General features: G+C 35.8%; 1 protein-coding gene across 9 annotated transcripts in view; it reads right to left on the reverse strand.

Moving 5' to 3' along the window:
- Ccdc141 (coiled-coil domain containing 141) overlaps positions 1-15751 on the reverse strand; it is a 185997-nt gene that overhangs the window by 125470 nt on the left and 44776 nt on the right. For all 9 annotated transcript variants that reach the window (XM_074071190.1, XM_074071189.1, XM_074071188.1 and 6 more), the window contains exons 3-5: positions 13408-13599; positions 9975-10083; positions 2815-3068 (exon numbers count right to left, since the gene is read on the reverse strand). In XM_074071190.1, coding sequence (XP_073927291.1) covers positions 2815-3068; positions 9975-10083; positions 13408-13599 — 555 coding nt within the window. The remainder of the gene's footprint in view (positions 1-2814; positions 3069-9974; positions 10084-13407; positions 13600-15751) is intronic.

Raw genomic sequence — 15751 nt, forward strand, 5'->3', positions numbered from 1 at the left:
ATTTTTATATTTAAAGAAATGACTGTCTTATTTACAGATGGGCTATATTAAAAGTAGTATTTATTTATTTTTTAAACTTTTTTTTATCTTTTGGGGGACTTTGAACTCAGGGCCTCACACTTGCTAGACAGGCACTCTTCCACTTGAGCCACTCCACCAGCAGTATTTATTCTTGTTACTATAATTAAATTAGTATTGTTTCATAGGCTGTTTATGAAGTCTAAATGGTCTTATTCTCATAGTCACAAATGTGCATTCTTACTATGCCTACAGAGCCTTTGACAATGAGCAGCATTAAGGAACCTCAACATGTGTGACATCACTAACACTAAACCCAGGTTAGATAATTGGTAAAATGTAAGGAGAAAAGAGGGAGGGCCAGGAAACTCATATTTATTAAGCATCTCCTAAAATGCTAGGCATTGTATTATTTGCTTTATGTCTATATTTTATTTAATCATTAGAACAACTGAAAGTTAAATATCCTCAATTTAAAGATGAGCTTTATTAAAACCACAATGAACTACTGCGACACACCTACTAAAATGCCCCAATCCAAACCAGTAATAGCATCAAACGCTGGTGCAGATGTGGAGCAACAGGACTCTCATTCATTGCTGGATGACAGTTAAACACGTTCTTACCATGCTATCTGGCTATTATGCTCCTTGGCATTTACTCGAATGAATAGAAAACTTATATTCAACCAAAATCTACACATGAATGTTTATAACATCTTTATTCATACTTGCCAAAATTTAGAAGCAACTAAGATCTTCTCAGTAAGTGCGAGGATGAGTGAACTGTGGTGAATCCAGACAATGGAAGATTATTTAGCCCTAAATAAACATGAGCTATAAAGCCATGAAAAGACATGGAGGTAACTAAATTATATATTAGTAAAAACATTAATCTGAAAAGTCTATATATTGCTTGATTACAACTAGATGACACCTTAGAAAAGGAAAAACTATGAAGACAGTAAAAAGACCACTGGTTGTCAGTGGCTGAGTAAGGGAGGGATAAATATGTAGAGCACTGAGGACTTGGGGGCAGCGAACTATAACAGACCCTCTCATGACAGGGAAGACAGAGAGCTTTGGAACAATTGTATGTTCTCTGACAAACAATTTTAAGCTGATTCTTGTCCCAGCATTAATGTCCCTTTTTTATACCATGATCACCAGTAAAAGACAATCACATTGGATGATGGTACATTGAGTAATGAGCATGTGTGAAGGTGGGTGGCATAAGCATCAAATATGGGGGAAGAGGAGTTGACAAATAAAGCTCAGCAGGACAGGAGCTGGCCAAAGTGATGGAAGTGGAGGTGGCTTAGAAGGCACATAGTGCCTTGGAGGGGAAAGCAACAAAATGCAAGCAGAAGAATATAGGACTGAAGGTGTAAACACATAACCGGAGCTGTTTGCATTTGGGTCTCTGCCCTGTGCTACGTTCTGGAAGATCTTTATTAATAGAAGAGGAACACATATGAAAATTCACTGTATTATCTAACTTTTCAGTAACACATCACTGTCATTTGACTACCTTATGACTTTTTCATCCTCTAAAACAGTGGTTTTCAACTGAGGGTAATTTTGCCCACTGGAGAGATCTGGAAACATCTAGAGACACTTTTGGTTGCCACAACTAAAGGATGTTCTATCAGCAATTGGTTGGTAGAGGCTGAGGATACTGCTAGCATCCTAGAGTGCAACAGTGCCATGGTCAAGAAACACATTTAGAAGGAAATTCACAGAGGAAAGTGACTTTGCCTTGTGTTTTGTATATCTCCAGTACTTACAATAAGACCTGGCACATACTAGGTATTCAGTAAGTATTGGTTCAAATGTTAGCCATCACTTAAGTCCTCATTTTTCCAGCTTGAAATAAGAAGTAGCTTCACCTGGCCTCATATTTGCTTCCAGCTGTATGTCTGTCCCTCCAATTTCTATCAGACAAATATATAACATGCAAAAGGGGGCTGGGGATGTGGCTCAAGTGACAAGAGTATCTATCTAGCAAATACAAGGCCCTGACTTCAAACCACAGTACTGCCAAAAACCCAAACCCAAACAACATAAAGAGCTCTTTTGTATGCATCCAGACCAGCAGGTCTTCTTCCACATAATTTCTCTCTAAAATTTCCTTCCTTAACCTATCCAGATTTGATGGGACAATCAGAAATGTTGCAATAAGTATACCAGCTATTTGAGTTGGGGCTTTGCAAAGAGAGTTTTGTCTACTCTTAATTTCAAATGGTTGGGATGGAAAGAATACCGGGTAAGCATCTCGAAAACTACTGAGAGCTGTAACTGCAGTTTAGGTCATGAGCTCTCATGAGCCAACAAACTCATTAACCCCCAAAGCTCTCTAACCTCTGAGTATTCAACCATCAGTCAGTCATATTTCTTCACAGGCACCAGATCGTGTTTCTAAGAACATTGTCTTTATTTTGAACTTACAGATCTTTAAAACTTCCCTTAGCACCAAGCATAATACAGGAACCCACCCATGACTAACTTCCCAGAAAACTATAATTCGCATTTCAGAGAGAGCTGCCTAAAAGTAGTGATCTGGACCAGAAGAAGAGAATTCAACAATAGAACACAGTCATTTTCAAAACTGCCCACAGGTGTTCTCCCATTCATGAAATCAACATTTTAATGAGAGGAAATAAACATCTTCCTTTGTACTTAATTTGGGGAAACAACATGGCAGTTTGTATAATACAATATACACATAATTGTATGTTGTCCATATAATAACCAATCAGCTGAGGCCAAGACAACACCCAGTGCCCATCTGGGTTACCTGGTTTTCTTGTTGGTCCCACAGGTATATTTGCAGAACTTGAGCCAATTGTCGCCGCTGTTGCTGCAGATACTTGTCTAGCTGCCTTCTCCTGTCCTGTAGAAGTTCAAGGAGGCTGTCAATCTTCAGACAGCTGCTCTGAGCCCCCCGAATCAACTCAGCATTCACATTAGGTCCATCACACTTGAATTTTTCTATGAAGTCAGTGAGTTGGTGACTTTTGTTTAAAAGAGCTAAAGATCGTTCTAAGAGTTCTGAAAGCAAATTAGAAAGAAAAAAAGATAGGAGCAAGCATTTAGAGTAATATGTGGATTCTTCATACAATTAAAACATATCTAACTTTTATATTAAAAATTAGCTGTACTACAAGGAACTTAAATTTGTAAACATAAGATTTAAATGCTTTTTAACTCTTATTTTAAATATTTTATTGTGCTGGGTGGGGCACATTGTGGCATTCACAAAAGTTCTTACAATATATCAAATACGTCATACTTGAATTTACCCCTCTCCACCATTCTCCTTCACCCCTCTCCCCACTCCTGGAACAGTTTCAACAGGTATCATTTTTCCACTTACACACATGTGTACACAGTATTTGCATTATATTCACCCTCCATGCCCTTTCCCCACCCTCTACCCCCTTCCCTGGACAAAGTGCTGCCTTTCTTTAAAAGAAAAAAAAATGACATTTTTGTTTGTTTAAGATAGCTACACAAGGTGTTTCTTTGTGACATTTCCACGCATATATATATATATATATATATATCTAAAACCCAAATATATATATATATAAAAAACCCAAATATATATATATATATATATAAAACCCAAATTAGTTCATCTCATCTATTTTTCTTCTTTCTACCTTAGTCCCCTTCTTATGGTGACTTTGACATGTTTAAAAATTCTGTATCCATTCTTGTATAGAAAGTACATCACCCATACTCACCTTCTTAAGTTCCTTCTTTTATCCTCCCTCTCTCATATGTGACCTCCCTTAGCATGACCCATTTTTCATAATATTGCTGTACTTGTATTAGGTCTATATTCCACATATGAGAGAAAACATGCTGCCTTTGGCCTTCTGAATGCAAGCTACTGCTCATCTTATGTGAAGTTAACCAGGTTCATATTTTTAATTTGAAAAAATCCTACAAAATAAAGCATATTTGTCTGTCAAACTGGTCACCAGTTTGTGGTCTCTAGAATAAATGGTATTGTAAGTTTGAGTAACATCTTGCAGAATTGGGGTTTTAATCCTGAAAACTGAAGAAACACAAGAGAAATAGTGTCGAGGGGGAAGAAGCTGAGAAAGCACATTGAAGAGCATTTAGGAAACTGTCCACTCTCCACAAGCCAGGAGTAGAAAGTACACATCATCCATGACACATCCCTCTCCCTTCTCCAACGTCAAGACCCGTCAATTTACCCCCCTACCTCCTACATGTCTTCTCTCTGTCCCCAATATAGAAAGCACTGCCTGTTGTCTGGACTTGTGCAGCCTTCTCTTAATTGGCTTTCCTCTCTACTACATTCATTCATTCTCCACACTTTAGCATTTAACCACAGAGAACATACCATCTCTCTCTCTCTCTCTCTCTGTTTCTCTCTCTCTCACACACACACACACACACACACTTAAAGCAACATCTTGATTGCCTTATGATTAAGGACAAATCCCTTAATGTAGACTAATTACCATGTCCAGCAAGGTCTAGTCTCTATCTTCCTTTTTTTTTCTAGTCTCTATCTGTCTATCTTTCATCTCTACCTCTATAAAGTCTTCACACATCTGTGCTCCCTCCTGCCTCTATACATCCCACAACTTTCTCTGCCAGAAATGACATTCTCATCAATTCTCTTCTTCTCTACCTTTATCCTACTCATACTTCAGTTCTTAGTCAACTGTCAGCTCTTCAAAGGACAACCCAGATCTAATCAAATCTTCCCATCAAGTGTTCTGATAGCACAATGTTACACTCATTCACAGCTCTGATCCTGGCTATAATCTTACATTTATGCATGTGGTTATTCACTTAATATATGTCTTTGTGACTAGGCCCCAATGAAATATAGGGACAGGAACCATGAGTACATCACCAGCATTTACCAAAGTAACTGGCACAGGGGAGATGTTTAATAACATTTGGAGAATGCTTAAGTGGGATCAAATGTATTAAAGGAAGTGGGAGAGTTAGGAGAACTACAGAAACAAGAGATCAGTACTTGTTAGGAGATGTAAAAAAGAGAAAAATTTGAAAAGTCATAGAATTTTGTGATTGGGTAATTGATGAAAAGAGAAGTCAAGTGACCAGGTTGAGAAATGGGAACGCAGTGATACAGCAGCAAGACAGGATAATCTTTAAGACATTTGTTGTCAGAATAATCATGAAAATAGTGGGGTTGATCTCACTGCTCTTCACAGGAGCATGGTGAAGAAGAGCCAGAAGGTAAGCATTACCAAATACTACACTGCTACAAATAAATAAATTAATCCAGTGCCAAAATCCTAGTCTTGTGATTCGCAGCTCCATGTTCTTCCCATTCTCTGGCATCATTCTACTTCAGCAATCTAGCATGCAGTTAATAACCTTGCAATGATTAGGCTAAAGTCATGGGGCCAGTTGTCTCTTTCACCTGACAACTTTCTTGAGAGCTGGAGGGGAGAATGAATTAAGTGAATATTCTGTAAAGATTCACTTTGAGATGAAAAGGGAAGAATTTGAAGTAGTTTTTAAGCACATGACCTCGATCTGTCCAATAAAACGCAGCAGCGTTTCCACATGGTTTTTCTTTTCATTTTCCTATAACAAGCTCTTATACGTTAGATTTTTGAAATGAGAGAGGGAAGCACAACCTCAGGTTCTCAGGGTATTGCAGTCTGACAGTGAATGAGATCAAACTGCTCTGGCCTCTTGAAAATACGTATAATTACCAAAAATTTCACTATGCATTCTTTTTTTGATTTTCTGTTCTACCTCCTGCTGAAAAGTATAACCTCAACCACACTACCATCAGACACACAAAGTTAACATGTAAATTGTTATGGTTTGACTCTAAAATGTTCCCCTAAAAGGCTCATGTGTTGAGGACCTGGTTCCAGCTGGTGGCACCATTGAGAGGTAACTAGATCACAGGGGTACTAACTTCTTCTATAGGCTAGTCTACTGCTGAGCTCATACTGAATGGCTATTAGAAGTTGGGGTTGGAGGAAGTCGGTCACAAGGGCATGCCTTCTAAGGTTGTATCTTTCCCTGCCCCCTTTCTATTCCTCTCTGCCTCTTGTCTGACATGCAGTGAGTGAGTTTGCACCACCTCATGCACACAGCCATGATGTTCTGCCTTACCGTACATGGGTTCAGAAGCAGCAGAGCCTGGTGGTCCATGGACTGAAACCATGAGCCAAAGTAAACCTTTCCTCTCCTCACTTGTTTGCTCGGATACTTTGACACAGGTGCAAAAAACTAAGATCATATACTGAGGCTGCAATCAGTCCGTGGTCTACCACAGTAAGGGTCATTTAAGAGGACAAATTCTTCCCTCTGTTCCCTCTGCCAGTTCCATTGGCCTTCCTCTGTCAGTTTCTTACATCTTATGTTTTACAGTTCATGTTTTCTTTGCTACTTATTGCATCATTTGATCATATAGATGATGTACTTCTCTCACCGTAAACTGTCTCAACTATATGGTGACCTTCAAGAATATAAAATCTTTCCAGTTCACTTATTTTAAAGATTATATATTTTTGCATATATAAAACTCTACCTATTTGTACAATACTTTGTGATATGAAGATGGTATGTATTCAATAAAATTTTCATTGTTTCATTGGTTCGATTAATTTTTATTGATCAAAAAGTAACATTAAAGTACATAATTATTAAGTATAAACAACCAACTTAAGGTCAATTAATGAGGGATGTATATAAGTTAGGTGGGCCTATAGCTTATTAAGCAAGCTTCCCAAATGAATGCCTTCTAAAAAGATCACAGTCTTGGTACTGAGATCATGCATATTTCTTCTTAATACATTTGTATGTATACCAAATGTTTCTCAGTGAAATGTTTTTTCCTTAAATATACTTAGTGGGCATTTTCAAATATGCTGAGGAGTGAGATAATAGAATAAGAGATTTCCATGAGCCTAGTTCCCAGCTTTGGTTAAAACATGTAGAACAGGGGACTATGGATGTGACTCAGTGGGAGAGTACTTGCCTACTATCATGAGGCTCTGGGTTTGATACACAGCCCCCCCATCTAAAAACAAAGGTTAAAACAGTATCTAAGAAGGTTAAAAAAAAAAAAAAGAAGAAGAAATAATATGATTTTCCTGCCATAATACCTAGTAGATATTATATTTATTTTAAGAAGGCCACTGAAAAACTGGAGGGCACAGTTGTGATCATCTGTGTTTAAAATAAATTTTCTCTTTCTGAATGTCACTGTAGTGTCTTGCTTATTGATTGCTTTTGCATCATTCTACCATATTTTACATTGGAATTATTTACAAAAACCAGTTTGGGTTAGACACTATTCTACATCCTAGAGATTCAGAGATATACTAATCCCTGCCATCCAGGGTCTCACACCCACGTGATGGAGGTGAATAAGGAAATAACTTATTACTATCCAGTGTGCTGGGTGTTGTAACAGAGGTACCCATAGGAAGTACAGAGGGAAGTCACTGGCAAGTGTGAACACACCCCTGTACTAAACTGAGCTCCCTAAGGCTAAGGGCCATGTACTCCACTGACACATGGCTGTGGGTTTCTCATCAGGCACAGGTTCAGAAATATTATTTAATTCTGGGTCCTTGAATTGAGGCCACCCAAGTTGGATAAGTAGTCTGGAAACCATGTTTGCTAGGAAAGATTTGAACTAGGCATGTTTAACCCAAAGGAGAGAAGACAAGAGGAGATCTGTTATACCTCAGCTATGTCAAGAATTGTCTTGTGAAGGAAAAGACTTATTCTGTAATATCCCAGACAGAATTCCACTTCAGAAACCTCAACCCATTCATCCTGGTTCTGACCTCTGCAACATTATAGAACAACTTTCTTATATACAGCACACCTTTAGCATTGCTGAATAAGGAAAGGCCTAGGTGAAGCTAATTGAAATAAGGTGACTGTTTGGGGTGAGTTTGATTGCAGTTTTACTAGTTCTTGTCATCCTAACACTCACTTTTTATACTACTCAACTGATGAACATCTCAGAAATTCATTAGAACTGCTAGCTATACTCAGTCATTTTATTTCCTTAAGTTTAAGAATAATAAATATGAGGCCTTGAACTAAAAAATCAAAATATCCATTAATATGCATTTCAAACCAACTAATCTAATCATATCCCACTGAATTGGCTGATTAATGTATTTTATCAACTCTCATTTTATGAAAACAAAGCCACCATTGGGCAGAAAATGGATTAGGAGCCAGATATCCTGATCACAGTCCTCTACAATCACTTATGTATTACATAGAAGGAGACAAAAATGTTCTAATCAAGATGCCATAGGGATACAACAATATTTTGTCATCACAAAAAGTAAAGTATGTTTCCTGTCTTTAACTAGTGTTTTTGTCCATCTTTTCAGTCTTAGAGTTGGCCAAGTGGACTCTCAAAAACTATGCCATGGAAAGCAAGAGGTTGGTCCTGGAAGCCAGATGCCAGGATATATACAGTATACAGTATACAGCCTCCAAACAAAAGCAGCATGTGCTCATGTGTACCAGCTTGCTATAGCACAGATCCTGCTAACTGAAGGAGCTAGCAACAGCAATGAGACAGTGCGTAGACTAGTTTTCCCCCTTTGCACTTCATCTCCAAATATTTGTGGAAAAGTCCCTTCTTTCATAACCCACCAATCTCTCTAGAAAACTCACTTGATTGCCTCAGTAAAGAAACTCTTCAACAAAAGCATTCTCCACAACCAGGTTTCCAGAGGTAAAATTGTGAGATGGATGATCATGTTGACTGGAAAAGATTGAATTGAGACCACAGAACCCATCTCAGTTTCTGGACTCACTCACTTTCCAGTCTTCTAGCAGGATTTTACATGATTCTGCCATGCAGTGGGCACCCAGATAGTTTGCTGCTGCCATCCCCAAATGGGCAGCCACTACTTCAATGCCAAATCTTTTGATAACGTTTATGATCTTTGTTAGTTATAGATGCTATGGAACAATAATCAGTTGAAATTACATCTATGTATTTGATAGGTTCGCCTAAAAATGTATACTGGAAAGATTGAGCCATTATTCTTTAAGTTTGAGAAAAGCTGTGGTAAGCAATTAGTCACAATGGTCTATTATCCAGGGTCTTTTGAGGGGTAGTATAAAGACATGTATGTGTTTGTGGCTTTAAAAATGTGCTTTTTTCCTTTTTCAGCATGGTCAAACCTGTAGAGCTAAAAGTCAAGTTAAAACCATGACAAATAAATTCAAGAATACTTCTGAATTTATATACAATCCTGATTAGAAGGCACATTAAGAAGAAAAGAAGTGATGTTTCCTTTTTATATGCCCTACTTTCATAGACAAATACTTTCTCTATTCCAGCCACAGTTAGCCCCAAATTCTCATGGAAAAGGTTTGCCACAGAAATTTTTGCTTAAAAAATAGAGTATCTTTTTGTTTAGAGGGAGTTGGAAATCTTTTTACATGATGTTTTATTATACTTTTATGTGGAGAAAGTTCACTATGCTTTTAACTGCAATAATAAAACAAAATTTTTCCATATTCACAGTTGCCATGTGAAGGCCAGCCTTCATTTGTTTATCCTTAGAAAGAATATACACTAAATTCACTCAGAAAGTACTTACTTCTTAAGGATCTGCCATGTACTGGGCACCTTGCTGAGTGCTAAGGATAAAAGGATGAACAAGATGGAACCATCCTCTGAGCTCAGGAATGAAAAATCTAGTGGTCCAGATAACTGAATCTCCTGGGCTCTTCTGCTACCATCCCTTAGGATCATTTACAACTAATACTTCCTTTCAGGAAGTGACCAAAACTAAAGTTTATTTATCTTTTCTTGGAAAAGTTGAGGTGTTCATAAACAGAAAAATTAAAAACACACCATCTACATTAGCATCCTTATGTTTGCATCTTTTGAAAACTTTAAAGGAATATGTAAAGAATAAATACATTTCTTGCCTTTAGTATGATGTTCGTGAAGCTGAAGAAGTGATTTTATGGACTCGGGATTCTCAAACTCATGAGGATTCCGGAGGAAATCTTCAGCCTGGTCTATTTTAAAAGCAAACTACAACACAAATACAGGGGAAAGACATGAAAACAATAAATGTCAATGTACCAGCATTAGTTATTTGTATATATATTTTATATATTGATGGCCTAGCTGACTGCATGTGTTTGTATGTATATGTTTGTGTGATGGTGTGCGTGTGTGTGTTGCATGTGGCCAATTTACGAAGTGTCACAGTTTCTCCTTCCTTTAAATTTCTTTCATCTCTAAAACTATGTCATGTGTGCCAAAATAAACCAACCTGCTTACTTTTCACCCCAAATGAATGTGTAATAAATTTAATCACTTTCAACCCTCTAAGACAGTTTCTTAAAGAATAAGCAGAAAACTTGCTGAGAGAAACCAATAAAAAGTTGGCAAATAAGTATCCTAAAAATACAAGTGAATTTCACTTATGATCTCAGGGAGAAGTTTGAAAAATAGTTATTTTTCCCCTCTATGATTAAATTTACAAGTAAAAATTACAAGTTTCAGAACAGTAAATCCCATTATTAATAGAAAGCATTACACACACACACACACGCACACACACACACAAGTCAACTGAAAAGAGATCTGCCAAACAAATGGCTACCTTTATGTGAAGGAATAGTATTAGGGTGGGTTTAAGCTTTTGAAGTTATAATTTGTAATTTTACCAATAACATTTGTGCATTATTCATTATTATTCTAGCTAGAGCAAGAATAAAAAATAGTGACTGTTTCCTCTGTTTCAAAGGAGACATCCTACATGGCGAGCAATCTGCTGAATCTTCTGCTGTTGTTGCTTTTCTCCATAAAGTAAGCAGAGAGAGAAAGAGAAGTTTAAAGTGAGGTTGTCAAGGGGATAATCTCAGAAACAAACTTTAGAAGAGAGCAAACGTATTTGGATGTGCTATTGCAGTGAGGCCATGGTGGCAGTCAAATGGCTGGTGTGTTTTAGTGCTGAGGTTTAACTGATCTGCTTTCGGGTATAAAGAGCAAGTTCATCAATGTACTCACCTTTGGATTAGGCTTAGGATAAAATAATATAGACAAGCCTCAGTGGGACAGGCAAGGAAGGCTACCTATTGCCAGTGCTTTGGCTCCTCTTCAAGTTTTTGCTACGCTATCATCTTTGAATTTGGTGGCTTAATATTTTTATGATTAATAAGCTCCACTGTATTTGGTTACTACAACAGCTGCATAAAATACAGTTGCAAATGGAACTGAAGAGCAGGTAGTTTTTTGAAATGTACAGAAGGCTTCCTGAATGATAGGATTAAAGGCCTGCAGCATAATGCATGGTTCTAATAACTGATTTTAAAGATATTCTTTTTTTATACTTTGTATTATCATATTATTGTTGTACTGGGGGTTTATTGAGGCATTTACAAAAGTTCTTACAATATATCACAGTTTAATTCACTCCCTCCCTCATTCTCTTTTATTCACCCCACCCCACACCATTCACGGAATAGTTTCAACAGGTCTCCTGAATATATTCTTTGAAGAGACCCTTAAAAAGAGAGAGAGAGAGAAAATAATACCTCAGAGGTGATTTGTTTTGTCTCTATAGAATACTGCAGAAAGTTTTAGAGTTACTGTATAACTTATATCTATATTTTAAATTTTTATTCAAATTAAAAAAAAAAAGACAATACTCAAGTTACTTTGCTGCTCTGTTAATTTTTATCTTGTTGATATTCTTATTTCCCCACCTGAAAGTTACACCTTTGTTTTTTCTGCAGCTTGTATGGAGTAGAAGTGGAGGGACACTTTTCAGAAGCTTATTATTAATTTCTCCCTTTTAATTGCTGGTAAAAATGCTTGATGTACAGAGGGGACTGAAGATTGTGTAGAATTCTGCTTAGTGTGAGTAGTCTACAAAATTGGAAGCAGGATAAAGCAGAAACATTTCCTAGATCCAATAAAAACTCACTCAAGTATAAGGATAGAAGTGCTGGGTTGATGTGGTTTGACTTAATGTTTCCTTTTACTCCATGTAATATCTGGAAGTAATTTCTACATCATGGAGAAAATTAGTAGCATTAGCATTAAAACACTGCACGAAACAAATATTGAGCCTAATATTACAAAAAAAAAGATTATAGCTTATGTTCAGAGGAGTTGAGTTTAAGAGCAGTTGACATGTATAGCCCACTTACTAAAAGGGAATGAATTGGCTGTATCTGTAATTTGGCTTCTGTAGACATATTTCAACCAGTTTATTTCTTCTCAGGAAAAAAGATTGTAGATAGAACCTTTATCCCAAGATGGTCTACAAAATAAACTGTGAGTTGGACTTCAGTGTTCAAACTATGGAGAGCAAATCTTGAATGTTACAATTAGATTTTCACTCCTCCTTTTGCTTTTAAACAGGTTCGTGATGCATGAGATTGTCTACCTCAATTTTTATGTTCTATTACTAATCTTCTTTCCTTTATTATTTGGGATTTAAGTACTGAATTTTCCATTTAAAAATGTCATAGTTTTCAAAGGTACTGCTTTATCATAATGAAGCATTGCTCTTGAATCAGAAAGAATGTGCTGCCACTTGACAGAGAAGTTAAAAAGTGAAATTTTCAATAGCTGTTTTACACCAAATATAACACTTCTTTTGATAATGTTCTTTGAGTCTCACATTTTGAAATTGGAAACCTTAAAATAAATCACAGAATTCAAGAAAAATATAGGATGAAATGACTTTGTGAGGTCCAGTACTTTTTTTCCCTTGTATTTTAAGGAGCTCAAACTATGAAAAATCAACAATATGCCTTAGGAAAGAACTCTATAAAAATGTTATGTTTATGAGTCAAACATTCCATGGAATATTCTGTAATTCTTTCTTTTTAAATGAGAAGAAATTTTGTCCAACTGGACTGGAGGTGTGATTGAATTGGAAGAGCAACCACTTTCCAAGTGTGAAACTCTAAGTTCAAGCCCCAGTCCCACCAAAAAAAAAAAAAAAAGGAAATTTTATCTGACTTTTAGCTAGCAAGAACACTACAGATCAGCATTTCTAATAGCCATATAATCAAGATAATTGTTTGATTTGCTAACTGCATTATTGTTTTCTAAAGAGGGGAAAAAATCAAAATAAACTATGAGTAAGAATTCCTAGTTTTACTTAATATGTCACTGAATGTTAACTAACTATATTTAGTTTTTGCTTGAAAAGCTACATGTAAAATCTTAATTTTAGATTTTGATAATCAAAAAATTAAATGTACTGCATATGTTCTGATTATTCTGCCATTTTTTAATATGGTTGCAACATCTATTGTGGGAAATAGAACATTTTCAGGTGTGCTATTTATTTTCTTTGATGTAAAGAAGGGAAATGTTTTTTAAAACACAAACCTCCAAAGCATTTTCAAAAAATTCAGAAGTCAACCTAAGGAGCTCTCTTCTTCTTTCAAGCATGGAGACCAGGGCTGCCCATGCTTCACCAAGGGTCTGGGCCATGGCATCATAGACCTGACTCTGATCCTTGTTCTCTTCAGCTGTCTTGTCTGCTTCTTGCAAGAGTTCCCATACCCGATCTTCCAAAGCCTAAATCCAAGAGAAAAACAAGGCATAAAGCAGAACCTAATGTAAGAACTCAGAATCACATTTTAAATACTTGGTTACTAAATTATTGTGAACTAAGAAGGTATAGGATAAAATTTATAGATGCAAACTGTCATGCAGGCAGAGAGGAGACTGAGATAGTGGAGAACCAGAAACATGGCCAAGCTAAAGTCATTCATATTTAAACAACATTCAAATACTGTAAAGGTTATTTTTAAAAATACATGTCTACATTCATGGGGTACAGAAGATTGTGTTGATCTCACATTTCCAAAAAGTAAGATCAGTAGCAAGATAAAAAAAACCAGAGAATGAATTAGTGAGCTCAGACATAGACTGTTTAATAATACACAGATGGAAGGGATAAAAGAAAAGGAAATCAAGAGAAATGAAGAAAGCCTATGGGAACTTAAGAGCAACTGTTCAGGTTATTGGGAAGGACTAGAGAATGCCAAAGGGGTGGAAAGATAATTCAAAGAGGTAGTAACAGAAAGCTTCCCAAACCTGGAGAAGGATACAAATATCTAGTTGCAGGAAGGTAGAAGATCAATAAAATGAAAACATCAGAAAAATCAATGAAATCAAAAGTTAGTTTGAAGATCAATAAAACTGATAAACCTCTAACCAAGCTAACCAAGAAAAAAATGTGAGAAGAAACAAATTACTAATATTGGAAATGAAAGAGGAAGCCATAATTATTCATTTCATAGACACTAAAAGGATAAAAAAGAATATTATGACTTTGTCTGCATAAATTGGATAATTCAGATGAAATAGACAAATTCTGTAAAAGACACCAGCTACCAAAACACACACAAGTAGAAATAAACAACCTCAATGGGTCTATACCTATTCAACAAATTTAATCAATAATTAATAATCTTTCAAACAAGACAACACCATGCCCAGTGGTTTTACTAGTGAATTCTATCAAACATTTAAAGGAAAAAAGTAACATGAAAGCTAATGAACAATTTCAGTAAAGTTACAAGGCACAAGATCAATACATAAAAGTAAGTTAGTTTGTTTACACCAGAAATGAAGAACCTGAAAAGAAAATTAAGAAAACAATTTACAAGGGCTTCCAAAAAATCAACAAGATACTCAGAAAATCACTTATCCAAGGAGGTAAAGTACTTTTATACTAAAAATTATTGCTGAAAGTTTTAATGAAGATCTTAGTAAATGGAAAATATCCCAAGTTCAATCATTGGAAGACTTATGTTGTGGAAATGGCAGTACTGCCCAAAGCAATCTATTGATTCAATGCCATCACTATCAAAACTCTATCAAGAAATATCACTATCAACACTATCAAGCCTTTTTTGTAGAAATTGAAATGTCAATCCTGAAACTCATATGAAATTGTAAAAGAACCCTAATGTTCAAAGCAATGTTGAAAAAGAACAAATTTAAAGGATTCATTCTTCCAAATTTCAAAACTTACTATAAAACAATAGTAATGAAAACGGTGTTATACTGGCATAATGATAGAAATATAGAACAGTGGTCTAGAATTAAGAGGGCAAAATATGCACACACATTTATGACAGGAATGAGGAAAGGATAACCTCTTCAAAAAATGTTGCCAGAACAATTAGATATCCACACGTAAAATAATAAAGTTGAACCCTTTCTTTATACCATATAGAAAATTACTCAAAGTGGATCAATAACTTTTGTATAAGTGCTAAAACTATAAAATTCTTAGGATAAAACATAGTATTAGTCTATCACCTTGAATTTGGCAATAGTTTATTACTTATTACATAGGCAGTACAAACAATAACAGCAACAAATAGATAAGTGTTTTGTGTACCAAATGGTATTTATCAAAGAAAATGAAAAGATAAGTTATAGAATGGGAGAAAATGCTTGAAAAATCATATCTTGTAAGAATCTAGTACCAAGAACATGTAAAGAACTCTTCCAACTTAATAATAAAAAACAAAGAACACAATTATAAAATGGACAAATGGCTTGAAAAATATATTTCTCAGAAGAAGATAAACAAATGGCAAACGAATGAAAAGATGCCAAACACCATTAATCACTAGGAAATTATAAATTAAAACCACAATGAGATGCCACTCATACCGAGTATTCATACCATTTTAAAGAGGAAAATATCAAA

This window comes from Castor canadensis, chromosome 4, assembly GCF_047511655.1.
Source record: "Castor canadensis chromosome 4, mCasCan1.hap1v2, whole genome shotgun sequence".
NCBI lineage: Eukaryota > Metazoa > Chordata > Mammalia > Rodentia > Castoridae > Castor > Castor canadensis.